Here is a 14984-nt window from a genome sequence, read left to right as displayed (position 1 = left end):
CTTCTCACAGTCTGGGCATTTAAAAGGTCTCTCTTCACTGTGAACTCGCTGATGTGTAAGCAGATGGGTTGACTGAGTAAATCCCTTCCCACACACTGAGCAGACGAATGGCCTCTCCCCAGTGTGAATTCGCTGATGTAACTGAAGGCCATTGCTGCTTTTAAAGCTCTTCTCACAGTCTGAACATTTGAAAGGTTTTTCTGTAGTGTGTACTCGCTGGTGTGTTAGCAGGTGTGTTGACTGAGTAAACCCCTTCCCACACACCGAGCAGATGAATGGCCTCTCCCCAGTGTGAAGTCGCTGGTGTGCAGTGAGCTCAGATGAACGCTTGAACCCAGTCCCACAGTGAGAGCACCTGAATGGTCTCTCATCCGTGTGAACACGTTGATGGACTGTCAGTATCCATGCACTTTTATACTGCTGTCCACAATCTGGGCATTTAAAGGGTCTCTCTTCACTGTGAACTCGCTGGTGTTTTAAGAGGTGAGTTGATTGAGTAAATCCCTTCCCACACACTGAGCAGATAAATGGTCTCTCCCCAGTGTGAATTCGTTGATGTACCCGAAGATCATTGCTGCTTTTGAAGCTCTTCTCACAATCTGAACATGTGAAAGGTCTCTCATTAGTGTGAACCTGCTGGTGTTTCAGTAAGTGGGATGACTGAGTGAATCCCATCCCACACTCACAGCAGATGAATGGCCTCTCCACAGTGTGAACTCGCTGGTGCCCCCGCAAGTGAGATGAATGCTTAAACCTAATCCCACATTCAGGGCACCTGAACGGTCTCTCATCGGTGTGAACAAGTTTATGGGATGCCAATTCCCATGCATTTTTATAGTGCTTTCCACAGTCTGCACATTTAAAAGGTCTCTCATCACTGTGAACTTGCTGATGTGCTAGAAGTTTGAATGAGGCAGTGAATCCCTTCCCACATTCTGAGCAGGTGAATGGTCTCTCACCGGTGTGGCTGCGTCGATGTATTTCCAGCTCAGATTGGAATCTGAATCCCTTGCCACAATCTCCACATTCCCACGGTTTCTCCATTGTGCAGCTGTCCCTGTGAATTTATAGATTGGGTAATTGGTTGAAGCTTCACACACATTAAAAAAGTGGATAGTTTGTGCCCGCTGTGAACAGGGTGTTTTTTTGTCCCAGTCTGTGATACTGGTCAAAGATCTTTTACATAGTCAGCTCACTGGAGCATTCTCTCTCAGCCGTGTCTGTGGTTCAGTGTCTTTCCAGTTATATTGATGTTTGAAATCTTTAATAACAGATAAACCTGTTTCCTTCCATATTCAAGGGCTGTTGATATTTATCAAGTGATTCTGTGTGATCTCAACATGATGTTTTGTTTGAGTTTTGCATTGTAAATCTTTGTCTTCAAATATCCTGTAAAAGGAATCAACAAATTTCATCACTGTCAGAGCTGGATAGAAATTTGGAGAATTCCAGTTTCCATAGATTACATTTCTCTCTTGTTCCCCCAAAACTGTAAATCCCTGTCTCACTGACTCTCACTCCTTCCTGCACTGAAATCCCAAAGTGTTGGATAATTGTTTCCAATCCTTTTAACAAATTCATACACCAGGAGATATCGCCATATTTCTGAAACATTAACACGAAACACCTTGACTGACCAGACAGGAGAGATTCCAATCTGTTGTTCTGAACTGTCTTTGGAGGGAGTTTATGAACAATTGTGAAGGGAGTTTCTTCAAACCAGGTTCCACATGGTGGTTTAATTAGTAAAGTTAGGTCACATAGGATTCAGAGTGTGCTTGCCAATTGGATACATAAGACAGAGATTAATAGTGGAGGGTTGTTTTTCAGACTGGAGGCCTGTCATCAATGGTGTTCCACAGGATTCAGTTCTGGGCCCTTTTTGTTTTGTCAGTTATATAAATGATTTGGATGAAAATATAGAAGGCATGGTTAGTAAGTTTGCAGTTGACACAAAATTGATGGCATTGTAAATAGTGAAGGAGGCTTTCTAAGATTATAAAGGGATCTTGATTGAATGCATCAATGGGCCTAAAAATGGTAGATGGAGTTCAATCCAGATAAATGTGAGATACTGCATTTTGGTACAACAAACAGGGGCAGGACTTATACAATTAATAATAGGGCCTTGGGTAGCATAGTTGAACAGAGGGACCCAGGGGTTCAGGTACATAATTATTTGAAGTTTGCGACACATATAGACAGGGTGGTTAAAAGGCGTTTAACATGCTTGCCTTCATTGTTCAGTCCTTTGAATACAGGAGTTGGGAAGTCATATTGAGGTCGTACAGAGCATTGGTGAGGCCACTTCTGGAGTACTGTGTCTAATTCTGTTCACCCAGTTATAGGAAGGATATTATTAAGCTAGAGAGGGTTCAAACGAGATTTACCAGGATGTTAGGTAACAGGGTGTAGAGCTGGATGAACATAGCAGGCCAAGCAGCATCAGAGGAGCAGGAAAGCTGATGTTTCGGGTCCAGACCCTTCTTTACCAGAATGTTGTTGGGTGTGGAATGTCTGAGATATAAAGAAACACTGGATAAGCTGGGACATTTTTCACTGAAACATAGAAGGTTGAAAGGTGACCTTATAGTGGTTTATAAAATCATGACGGGTATAGATAGCGTTCATTGTTGATTTCATTTCTCTAGGATGGGGTATTTTAAGACTAGGGGGCATAGTTTTAAGACAAGACGAGAGAGATTCAAAAAAAAAACATAAGGGGCAAATTTTTTTACGCGGAGACTGGTTTGCCTGTGAAATGAACTTTTCTGAGGAAGTGGCGGATGTGGGCACAATTACAATGTTTAAAAGACACACTGCCTACAAATGTTACAGAGCCAGACTTGATCGTGGCTTCCAAAATAGAACTGGATCATGATCTGCAATTAAGTTGTTCAAAGGCTGATAATGTCCATGTTATGCTCAATCAAGTGATTCTCTGATTCTGATGTCATGTTTGGTTTGAGTTTCCCAATGGGCTGAAAAATGGCAGCTGGAGTTCAACCTGGATAAATGCGAGGTACAACAGGTAAAGGTAGGACTTATACAATTAATGGTAGAGCCTTGGATAGTGTTGTAAAGCAGAGGGACCTAGGGGTTCATGTACATAATTCTTTGAATTTTGCATCACATATAGACAGTGTAGTTAAAAAGGTGTTTAGCACATTTCCCTTCATTGGTCAGTCCTTTGAATATAGGAGTGGGAAATCATGTTGAAGTTATACAAGACATTGGTGAGGCCTCTTCTTGAGTACTGTGTACAGTTCTAATCGCTCAGTTACAGGAAGGATATGATTAAGCTGGAGAGGTCCAGAAGAGATTTACCAGGATGTTGTTGTGATTGAAAGGTTTGAATTATAAAGAAAGACAGGACAGCCTGAAACTTTTTTTCTGGAGCCTAGGAGGTTGATAGCTGACCTTATGGAAGTTTATAAAATCATGAGAGGTATACATAGGGCTAATGTTAGGTGTCTTTCCCTTGAATGGGGGACTTTCAAGACTGGGGGGACATATTTTTAAGGTGAGAGGAGAGAGATTTAAAAAAAGATACGAGGGGCAATTTGTTTTACACAGAGGTTGGCACGTGTTTGGAATGAACTTTCTGAGGAAGTGGTGGATGTGGTCACAATGATAACGTTTAACAGACACTTGGATAAGTACATGAATAGGAAAGGTTTGGTGGGATATGGGCCAGGAACAGGCAGGTGGGACTAGTTTAGTTTTAGATTACGTACGGCATGGACTTGTTGGACCGAAGGGTCTGTTTTCGTGCTGCTTGACTCTATGACTCTTGTAACATTCTGTAAAAGAAGTTTATGAAGTTCATCACTGACAAAACAGGATGGAAACTTACAACATCCCCTCCTTCTGATCAGGGATATCTGTACATATGTCCTACTGGATATCGTCCCTCGTTGTGGTCTGCAGTCTCTTGATTTGAGGATATTGTGTACTCATGGTTGTGAGTTGGTGCTCGATGTGTTCATATGACTGAACACAGCCATACAGCAAATGGGGTAGGCCATCCAATAAAGTAGCAGGATCTGTAGGGCAGGATTTATTTCATCAATAAGGTGTGTCCCTAACTTTCTGTCATTCTTTTCTCCCCCAAAATCATTCCATACAGTGCCATAGAACAGGCTTGTGAGGAGCGTTGTCGGGTGTGGAATAAAATAAACAGTAAGAATCTGGACGCGAAATTGACTGAGTCAGAGGAAACATATGGTAATTGGTTTCAGGTTACAGAAAAGTTTGTAATGGATTTCCCCAAGCTCCCATATTGAGTCCCTCGCTTTTCTTGACTTTTATTAATGGTCTAGATTTTGATATGCAAAGGAAATTGGCATTGGATATTTAAAGTAAGAATTTGCAGAGTTACTGCTAAGGAAAGCAAAAGCAAGAGAATGGCATTCTTCTGTGCCAGAACACTCCTGTGATTCTGTTACTTTAAAAGGCTCTGTTAAAGCGCGATAAAATGCCTGTCCCGTAATTTGACCATTTTCAGTTAAAATTCAACTAAGTCCACCAACTCCACGGACTGAAAACAAAAAGTATGTATGTCAGCAACAGCAGCAATGGCATTAGATACAAGCCAGGAAACTGGAAAATCGCTAAAGTTTTTATTTATATGTAAAGCTGAAAGATTGACAAGAACTATTGGTTCTGTTGTAGTTATAAGAGAGAACTGGCTCAAAGGAGGGCATGAATGGATGTTAAATATACCCGTGTATAAGTTGTTCAGAAAAGATAGAAAAGGAAGTGAGTGGAACTATTGGTTAAGGAGACCAATGCAGTGCTGGAGAAAGAGAATAGCTCGGACGGTTCAAGGATAGAATCAATTTGGCTGGACCTAAGGAACAAAAAGGTTACAATTACATTGCTAGATGGGGATTTGTTGGGCCATGAGGTTACAGATTCTGGTTGAGAACAAGTCTGCTGCTGTTAAAGGCCCACAGTGCATCATGGATGCCCAATCTGGAATTATTAGATTTGTTGAGAGGCTCTCTCATTTAGCACAATGCATACAGCATGATAGAAGGTTCCGTGCAAACACGGAACTTTCTTTCCTCAAGGACTGTGCAGTGGTTACTTCACGTCCTTCAGGTTTCAACCAAGTCAGTAGTGATGCTGTCAGCTCGAATCCACAAAATATTCTATGTCTTTGCCACCCACAGTGCTTCTGCCAAATTGTGTTTACAATATGGAGCGGGGGGCACGGTAATTAGCAGGAGGTTTCCTTGTCCATGTTTGACCTCAAACTACCACAAGACATCATGAGATCTGGAGTCAATGTTGCGGTTACCAGGAAGACTTCCTCCAATTTATATACCACTGTCCCACTGCCTGTGCCGGGTCTGACAGGACATACAGAAGGATAGGCATGGTGTTGTCTGGGACTTTGTGTGTAAGGCATGATTCTGTGAGTATGAATACCTTAGGCTGTTGTTTGGCTAATCGGTGAGATAATATTGGCATTAAACCCCAGACGTTGGGAAGGAAGAATTCTGAGAGTTGACCAGACTGTGTTTGCCTCAGTAGTTCCCAGCGCTCTACACGATGCCAGGTGATTCATCCATTTTAATACCTCTGAGACTTTTTGGTGGCTTGCTGGACCATTTCTGAGGGCAATTAAGAATCAAGAACATTCACGTTAATCTGGAATTACATTTAGGCCGGACAGGGTAAGGATGGTAGTTTTCATTCCCTAAAGGACAACAGTGAATGAGATAGGTTTTTACAATGATTGGTAAGAACATCATGGTCATCATTTAACTTTCATCCAAAGTACATTCTGTGCCCTTGGCATCCACAGTGCTTCCTCCAAATGTTCAACATGGAGGATACTAATTCATCAGCCAAGGGTGTGTGGCAAGGGGCCTTATGGTATGTGATGATCGGCAGGAAATTTGTCTGCCTGTGACCTGATGCAATGAGAGCTCAGGAGAGGTTAATAAAATTCCCAGAACAACTATTAGAACAAAGAGTATGGAAAAGGTTAGGAATTTAACTTCAGGCACAGCAGATGAAAGGACAACTACGAAAAGAGGGGCTGTCATGCAGGACTGAAGGTGCATGTAGTATATTAAAATAGGTAAACAAACAAATGACGCAGATTGAAATTGGCAATTTCAATGGTGTGCGCATGACAAAGATGTGGCTGCAAGGCGAACAGGGCGGGGAAATAAATATGAAGGTTATGTGTCTTATCGAAAGGATGGTAGATGGCAGGTTGTCTTGTTAGTAAGAAATTACATCGTTATCAAGTGATATAGGGTCAGAAGGCATAGAATCTGTGTGGGTAGAGTTAAGGAATCGCAAAGTAAAGGGACCCTGATGGAAGTTCTGTACGCGCTTCCTAGAGGCAGACAGGTTGTGGGACAGAAAGTCAATCAGGGCATAGAAAACGTATGTAGGAAAGGCACTATTACAATAACCATGGGAAACTTCGTTATGTACGTGGATTTGGAAAATCACGTTGGTAGCGGATACCGAGAAAAGGAATTTGTGGAATGATGACAAGATTTCTTTCTTGCAGCAGCTTATAGAGCCTACAGCATATCAGGCAATTCAAGACTTGGTGTTGTGTTGTGAGGCAGACTTGATTCGGGAGATGAAGGTGAAGGAACTTCCACGGGGTAGTGCTCACAATATGAAAGAATTGACCAGCAGTTTGAAGCACAGAAGCTGGAATCAGATGTAAATACATTACAATTGAGTAAAGGTGACTACTCGCATGAGGGAGGAGCTGGCCAGAGTCAATTAAGAGAGCATCCTAGCAGGAAGACAGTGACAGGAGTTTCTGGGGTAATTCAGAAGGCATAACAGAATTTCATCCCAAAGAAGAAGAAATATATCAAGGGGAGGACCAGGTAACAATGGCTGTCAAGGGAACTCAGGGACAGCTAAAAAACAAAAGCATACAATGTGGTGAAGATTAGTGGGAAGTCAGAGGATTGGGAAGCCTTTAAAAGCTAGCGGAGGACAAGTAAAAAAGTTATAAGGTGGCGGGCAGAAAATGAAATGACAGTATGTTAGCTAGAAAAATAACAGAAGATTGCAAGAGATTTTTTTACATGTATGAAAGAGAGAGGTAAGAGTGGATAGGAGACAACAAGACCTGCAGATGCCGTAAATCAGCGTCAACACAATGTGGAGCTGGAGGAACGCAGCAGGTCAGGCAGCACCAGGGAAACAGGAAAGTCAATGTTTTGGGTTAGGACCCTTCATCAGGACAGGGGAGAGGGAAGGGAGCTCAAAAATAGTGAGGGGGGTGGGGCTGGGCGAAGGTTGGTGGGTTGGTGATAGGTGGATGCAGTAGAGGGTTCTGGAGATTGTTCGACAGGAAGGGTGGGGAGGTAAGCGAGAAAGAAGATGGACAGGTTGTGTCAGGTCAAGGAGGAGGGGATGAGAGGGTGGGCTGGACATGGGATGAGGTCAGTGTTGGGGAGATTTTGAAGCTAGTGAATTCTATGTTGACGCCATTGGGCTGTAAGCTTTCAAGGTGAAATACAAGGTGCTCCTCCAATTATTGTGTGGCTTCATTGTGACATTGGAGCTGGCCCAAGATGCACATGTCACAAAGGGAGTGGGAGGGGAGTTGAAATGTCTGGCAACTGGAAGGTTGATTTGAGCATACAGAGTGCAGATGTTCCGCGAATCGGTCTGTGCTTGGTCTCTCTAAAATAGAAGAGACCACATCGGGAGCAACAGATGCAGTAGACTAGGTTAGAAAACGTACAGGTGAATCCCTGTCGGATACGGAATGATTGTTTGGGGCCTTGGACGGAGGTGAGGGGGAGGTGTAGGGGCAGATGTAGCACTTCCTGCGGTTGCAGGGAAAGATGCTGAGTGTGGTGGGGTTGGTGGGGAGTGTGGAGTGGACGAGGGAGTCACGGAGAGAACAGTCCAATGGAAAGCAGATAGGGATGGGGAGGGGAATATCCCTTTGCTGATGGTGTCTGATTGCAGGTGGTGAAAGTGGCAGGGGATGATGAATTGCATTCGGATGTTGGTGGGGTGGTATGTGAGGACCAGGGGACTCTATTCTTGTTGTTACTGGGGGGAGGGCGTTTGAGGACAGAAGTGCGGGAAATGCAGGAGATACAGTTGAGGGCATTATGAATCACAAGAGAGGCAAAGTTGCGGTCCTTGAAGTAGAAGGACGTCTGTGATGTCTGGGAGTGGAATGCTTCATCCAGGGAGCAGATGCGGTCGAGGCGAAGGAGGAGGATGGGCGACAGGGGGTGTAGTCAAAGTAGCTATGGGAGTTGGTGGGTTTGAAATAGATGTCAGTGCTGAATTGGTTGCCAGAGATGGAGACGGAGAGGTCCAGAAAGGGGAGGGAGGTGCCGGAGATCGTCCAGGTGAATTTGAGGTCGGGGTGAATGGCATTGGTGAAGTGGATGAGCACAAGGCAGCACCGATACAGTCATACAGACCCCTTCTCCCTCCTCCAACAAACTTCATCTCCCTGGACATCACCCGCCAGCATGGTGATTGGGGGTGCGGTCATGATTGAGGGGAAGGTAGGATGAGATGTCAGAGAGTTGACGCCTGGCCTCAGCGATGTAGAGGTCAGTACACCATACTACCACCCCGCTACCCCTGTCAGTAGGTTTAGTAGCAAGGTTTGGGTTGGAGTGGAGGGAGCTGGGGGGCTGCGTGTTCGGCTGGAGACAGGTGGGAGTAGATGAGAAGGTTGGAGAGAATAAGGGGATTGACGTCGCAATGGCAGTCGGAGATGAAGAGGTCGAGGGAGGGTAGGAGGCCAGCAGGTGGTTTCCAGGGAGATGAAGGTTGTCGGAGGTGGGAGAAGGGGTCTGTACGACTGCATTGGTGCTGCCCTGCGCTCCTATGAGGAACTCGAACAGTTCCACCACTTCACCAACACCTTTCACTCTGACCTCAACTTCACCTGCACCATCTTCGACACTTCCCTCCCCTTCCTGGACCTCTCCGTCATCATCTCCTGCAATCGACTCAACACTGACATCAATTTCAAACTCACAAACTCCCACAGTTACCTTGACTACACCTACTCTGATCCACCCTCTTGCAAAAACGCGATCCCATACTCCCCATTCCTTCGCATCTGTCGCATCTGCGTCCGGGATGACGCATTCCATTCCCGGACATCACAGATATCCTCCTACGTCAAGGACTGTAACTTCCCCTCTCCTGTGATTCATAATGCCCTCAACCGCATCTCCTTCACTTGTGTCCTCAAACCCCCTCCACCCAACAACAAGGATACAATCCCCCTGGTCCTCACATACCACCCCACCAACCTCGGAATCCAATGCTTCATCCTCTGCTACTTTGGCCACCAGCAATCAAACCCTCCCCACCCGTCTCTGCTTTACGTAGGAACCGCTCTCTCCGCCTGCTCCACACTCCCTACCAACCCCACCAGACGTGGCGCCTTTTCCTGCAACTGCAGCAAGTGCTCCACCTGCCCCTACCTCCTTTCAATCTCTGTCCAAGGCCCCAAACAATCATTCATATCCTACAGGGATTCACCTGTACGTTTTCTAACCTGGGTCTACTGCATCCATTGCTCCTGATGTGGTCTCCTCGACATCAGACAGACCAAGCGCAGACTGGGTGACAGATTCATGGAGCATCTGCACTCTCTACGCTTCAATCAACCTTCCAGTTGCCAGCCATTTCAACTCTCCTCCCACTCCCTTTGGGAAATGTCCATATTGGGCCTCCTCCAATGTCACAATGAGGCCACATAAAAATTGGAGGAACAACACCTTATATTCCAAGTTGGGAACTTACAGCCCAATGGCCCCAACATAGAATTCACCTGCTTCAAATTCTTCCCACCCCTGGCTTCATCCCATATCCAGCCCTCACTCTCATCCCTGCCTCCTTGACCTGACACAACCCCATTCATCTTCCTTCTCACCTATCCAGCCTACCCGTCCCATTGACCAATTTCCACAACTCCCTACCTGCATCCACCTATCACCAACCCACCTGCCCTTCGCCCAGCAGCACCCACTATTTATTTCTAAGCTCCTTCCCCCCTCCCTAGTCCTGACGAAGGGTCTTGACCTGAAACATCAACTTTCCTGTTCCTCTGATGCTGCCTGACCTGTGTTCCTCCAGCTCCACACTGTATTGACACGGAGGTCAGAGGGGATAGTGAACCATTGGTAAACGAGGGTGGCAAAATAGAAATGAGAAACAAAGAAATTATAGAGGAACAGATTAGGTACTTGACATCAGTCTTCTTGCTGGAAGACACCAGCAGAATTCCAGAACTTTGACAGTCAGGGGGCAGAGGCAAGTGCAGTAGCCATCACTAAGCAGAAGGTGCTGGGGAAGCTAAAAGATCAGAATGTGGAGAAACCACACCCCAGGGTACTGAAAAAGATAGCTAAGGAGAATATGGAGGTTTATACTGATCTTTCAGGAATCACTGGAATCAGGGTGGGTCCCGGGGACTGGAAAATTGCTAATGTAACACTCCTGTTTAAAGGAGGGATGGAGACAAAATGCAGCAATACAACTCTGCTCTTGTATTCTTGCCCTCTTGAAATGAATCCTAACATTATATTTGCCTTCCTAATAGCCAAGTGAACCTCCATGTTAAGCTTAAAAGAATCCGGCAATAGAATCCAAAGTCCCTTATATATTACAGGCCAGTTAGGCTGACCTCAGTTGTTCATAAGATTTTAGAGTCTATTATTAAGGATGAGATTGTGGAGTATTTGAAAGTGCATAGCAAGATAGGGTTGAGTCAGCACTGCTTTGTAAAGGGGAGGTCATGCCTGAGAAATCTGCAGAATTCTTTGAGAAGGTAAGAAGCAAGTTTGACAAAGGAGAGCCAGTGGACATGACCTTTTTTGGATTTCCAGAATGCATTTGACAAGGGGCCACACAGGAGGTGGCTAAATAAGATAAATGTCCAAGACGTCAGGAGCAAGGTACTAGCATAGATACAGGATTGGGTGACTGGCAGAAGGTACGCAGTAGGAATAAAGGGGTCTTTTTCAAGCTGGCAGGCACTGACTAGAGGAATTTCATAGGAGTCAGTGTTGGGACCACAACTATTCATGTTATACATTCACGATTTGGACAAAGGAACTGAGGGCACTGTTGCTAAGTTTACCAATGACACAAAGATAGGAGGGACAGGTAGTGATAAGGATGTGGGGAGGCTGCAGAAAGAGTTGGGCAGGCTGAAGAGAGGTCAAAGTAGTGGCAGTTGGAATACAATGTGTGAAAGTGTGAGGTTATGCACTTTGATAGGAATAAAAGGCATACGCTATTGTGTAAATGGGGAAAGGCTTCACAAATCTGAAACACAAAGGGACTTTGGATCCTAGTTCAGGATTCTTTTAAGCTTAACATGGCGGTTCACTTGGCAATTAGAAGGCAAATGTAATGTTACGATTCATTTCAAGGGGGCAAGAATACAAGAGCAGAGTTGTATACTGAGATTGTCAGGCTCAGATTAGACTGCATTTGATGTATTGTGAGCAGTTTTGCACCTGTATCTAAGGAAGCATGCGCTGGCATTGGAAGAGGACCAGGGGAGATTTATAAGAATGATCCCAGCGATGAAGGGCTTGTCACATGATGTGCAGTTGAGGATTCTGCACCTGGACTCAGAGTTGAAGAGTTGAAACTTATAGGACACTGAGAGGCCTGGATAGAGTGGATATGGAGACGTTTCCACTCGTAGGACAGTCTAGCGTATGAGAGCATGTAGACAGGGTAGTGAAGAAAGTGTTTGGTACACTTGCCTTTATTCGTCAGTGCTTTGTGTATAGGACTGGGAGGTCATGTTGCAGCTGTACAGGACATTGGCTAGGCCCTTTTTAGAATAGGTGCTATAGGTAAGATTCTGTTAAACTTGAAAAGGATTCAGAAAAGATTTACAAGAACGTTGCCAGGGTTGGAGGCTTTGAGCTCTCATGAAAGGCTGAATAGGCTGGGGCTATTTTCCCTGAAGAATTGGAGGCTGAGGGTTAGAAGTTATAAAATCATGACGGGCATTGATAGGGTGAATAGTCAAGGTCTTTTCCCCGTGTAGGGGAGCCCAAAACTAGAGGGCATAGGTTTGAGATGAGAGGGGAACGATTTTCACGCAGAGAGTGGTATGTGTATGGAATGAACTGCCAGAGGAAGTGGTGGAGGCTGGTACAATTACAACATTTAAAAGGCATCTGGATGGGTTTATGAATGGGAAGGGTTTAGAGGAATATGGACCAAATGCTGGCAAATGAGACCAGATTAATTTAGGCTGCCTGGTAGGCAGGGATGAGTTGCACTGAAGGGTTTGTTTCCGTGCTGTATATCTGTATGAATCTATGACTATTAGAAGCAAACATCATATGTCATTATAATCTTGCCTTTGCAGTATAGTAGATAAAATAGGAAATAGAATGCAGTATAGGAAAGATGCCAAGTTGGAATTCTTAAGGTTTTACATTAAGTTGGAGAACATAAGAATCAAGGGCAGGAATAGGCAATTCAGCTTCCAAGTTGCTCCACCTTTGATACAATCATGGCTGATCGCACCTCGGCCTCAATTCTACTTTCCTGCCAACTCCCAAAAATTCCTCAACCCGTTGCTAATTAAAACTCTGCCTATCTCTTCCTTAAATTTACTCAATGTCACAGCATTCACCAGACCCTGGGGTAGTGAATTCTACAGATCCACAATCTTTTGATAAAAGTAATTATTCCTCATCTCCGTTTTAAATCTGCTAGCCCTTATCCTAAACCTCTTGTTCTAGTTACCTCCATGAGGAGCATCCTTTCGATATCTACTTTGCCAATCCCCTGATCTAGTTTGTTAATCCCATTATTCTTCAGACCCAACTAGAAAACAGCGAACATTTGAAAATACTCACCTTTGGAACAACTTCAATTTCCAGTTTTAATATCTCATGCTGTATCTGGAAAGATGTCAGAAACACGGGAGTCAGCAAAAGGTCTCACAGTTGAGGAAATAGTTAGGCCATAGGAGATGTGACAGCATCTTCAGTGAACATCCTATAAAGAATGTTTACAAAATCCATCAATGATAGTCAGGGACAAATATTCAGAAGCGGCAAACATTTCTCTTGGTTTGATTTCACTGTATATAAATCCTCCATTTCTAATCCCAAAACGCCATCCTTGTCAGTTCAGGATACAAATTCACAACATTCCCCTGCTTGTGTGCCAGAATGACTACACACATTTCCTGCTATCATAGCCTCTCCTAACGGTTGATAGTCCTTTGATTTGGGGATGAAGTCTACTCAGGGTCAGGATTTTCTGTCCTGAGTCTTCGTGTGACTGAGCAGAGTTTGAACAATGAAGTAAATCTTCCCATGGGTAGCAGGATTTAGAGAGCAGAATTTGCTTCCTTTCTCTCCCTCTGTGCTGCCGATCTGCCTCATCAATAACACATTGGGTGTGAAAGGCTAATGCATCTTGATGGACAGGCTGTTTCTATTATGAAGAACGGGCAGCAAGCTCCTCCCAGTCATACCAAAGATGACCCCCTACAAAAATGGCTGTCGGACATAGCTCTGCAGTCCTGAGTCCCTAACAAAGATGGCGGCAATCACCCAGGGCCCTGCCTCAGCGCGAAAGTATAATTCGCCCTCGATTCGTACAAACGGTCCGACCAAATGTCACTTTCTGGGCTACGTGCCTTACAGAAAACGTTCATGAAGTCTTTCAGTGTATTCGCCCAATTCATCGCTCCCTTCTTCTCGCATCATTTGGAACGTTTCGGGGCAGAGAAAAGAAACACCAGCCTCCGACTTCATCCGCTACGCGCATGCTCTATTCACCATGGCGTCTGCGCTTGCGTACTGATCTGGTGTCTGTGAACGAGGAACTTTCGAGACCGCGGAGACTGCTGGGTAGCTGGGCGGCCATAAGAAACACAAAATATTTCTCTTAGGATTTGTTTATTAAAATGGCGTAGAACGGCCAAATAATACTTGTAGGAAATAAATTCTACTGAGTCAGAGACCAATGCCATAACTTGACACAAATCTTCACTTTTTAGTATCAGTTGTCCCTGAACAGAAGGAATTCATTCACCAATGATGGCTGGGTATGGTGTCGGCAGTGAATAGGGGGACGTTCGATAAAACTAGTGAATGGTAGCACTCAGATCAGTAGTTATGCAACGCAGAAAGAATGACGTTTTCTCTGAATTTCAATCAGGAAAGGTCAATTTGTACAATTTAGGGAATCTTCCTCTTCATGAACATTTCTTTTCATACGAAAGGGCCTTTTAAATTTGGTAATGGTTGCAACAGATTCTCCTGTCCTTACAAACTTTTTAACCAAATAATGAATAACCAGCCCACAAATTAATGAGCCACAAAAGTTGATAACACACAGAACAAAGAAATTGATGAAAGTATCAAGTGTGATTCAGCAGACAGAGGGGCAGATTCACAAATTCATTCTCTGTTCCACAGAGTGACTGGGAGTAATATAGGTTCTTTAAAGAAGCAGATACCAACATTGAAATTGCAATGTTGCATTTTAAATCCTGGTGCTTTAAGTGCTTAATTTGACTTTAAGTGCTGAAATTGATTTGCAACGTTTTGAAGGAGCGACAGCTGAGAAGTTCAAGATTTGTTTTTGAGGTCAAGAGGAATGAAGTGGAACCTTGAGATTTTGTGAAGTGATTACCTTCATAAAGTTTGGAATTCAAAACCCATAGAAGTAGCAGGAGGAAACCACATTTGTATTTAAAATCATTGAATCCACACAATACAGAAACCGGCCACTCAGCTCAACACGTCCACACAGACCCCTGAAGAGAGTCCCATCCAGACTCATTCCCCTACCCTAACCTTGCATTTCTCATGGCTAATGCACTTAACTGACACATCCTTGAACACGATGGACAATTTAGCATGGCCAGTCTACTTATTTGCACATCTTTAGATTGTGGGAGTGTTATGGAGAGAAGGTTAAATGAAAGAAAATCCCTGATATTCACATTA

At 44.3% G+C, this 14984-nt stretch overlaps 1 protein-coding gene across 1 annotated transcript in view; it reads right to left on the bottom strand.

Moving 5' to 3' along the window:
* LOC109928818 (zinc finger protein 271-like) overlaps positions 1–13864 on the bottom strand; it is a 16615-nt gene extending 2751 nt beyond the window's left edge. The window contains exons 1-3 of the mRNA XM_020528752.2: positions 13672–13864; positions 12876–13017; positions 1–1389 (exon numbers count right to left, since the gene is read on the bottom strand). The exon at positions 1–1389 is cut by the window's left edge and continues 2751 nt beyond it. Of these exons, the coding sequence (XP_020384341.2) occupies positions 1–1044 (1044 nt within the window). The 5' untranslated portion in view covers positions 1045–1389; positions 12876–13017; positions 13672–13864. The remainder of the gene's footprint in view (positions 1390–12875; positions 13018–13671) is intronic.
* Positions 13865–14984: the final 1120 nt, after the last annotated feature.

This window comes from Rhincodon typus, chromosome 42 (assembly GCF_021869965.1).
Source record: "Rhincodon typus isolate 14 chromosome 42, sRhiTyp1.1, whole genome shotgun sequence".
Taxonomy (NCBI): domain Eukaryota; kingdom Metazoa; phylum Chordata; class Chondrichthyes; order Orectolobiformes; family Rhincodontidae; genus Rhincodon; species Rhincodon typus.
Note: the sequence above shows the minus strand (reverse complement) of the source record. Positions and strands in the feature narration are given on the sequence as shown.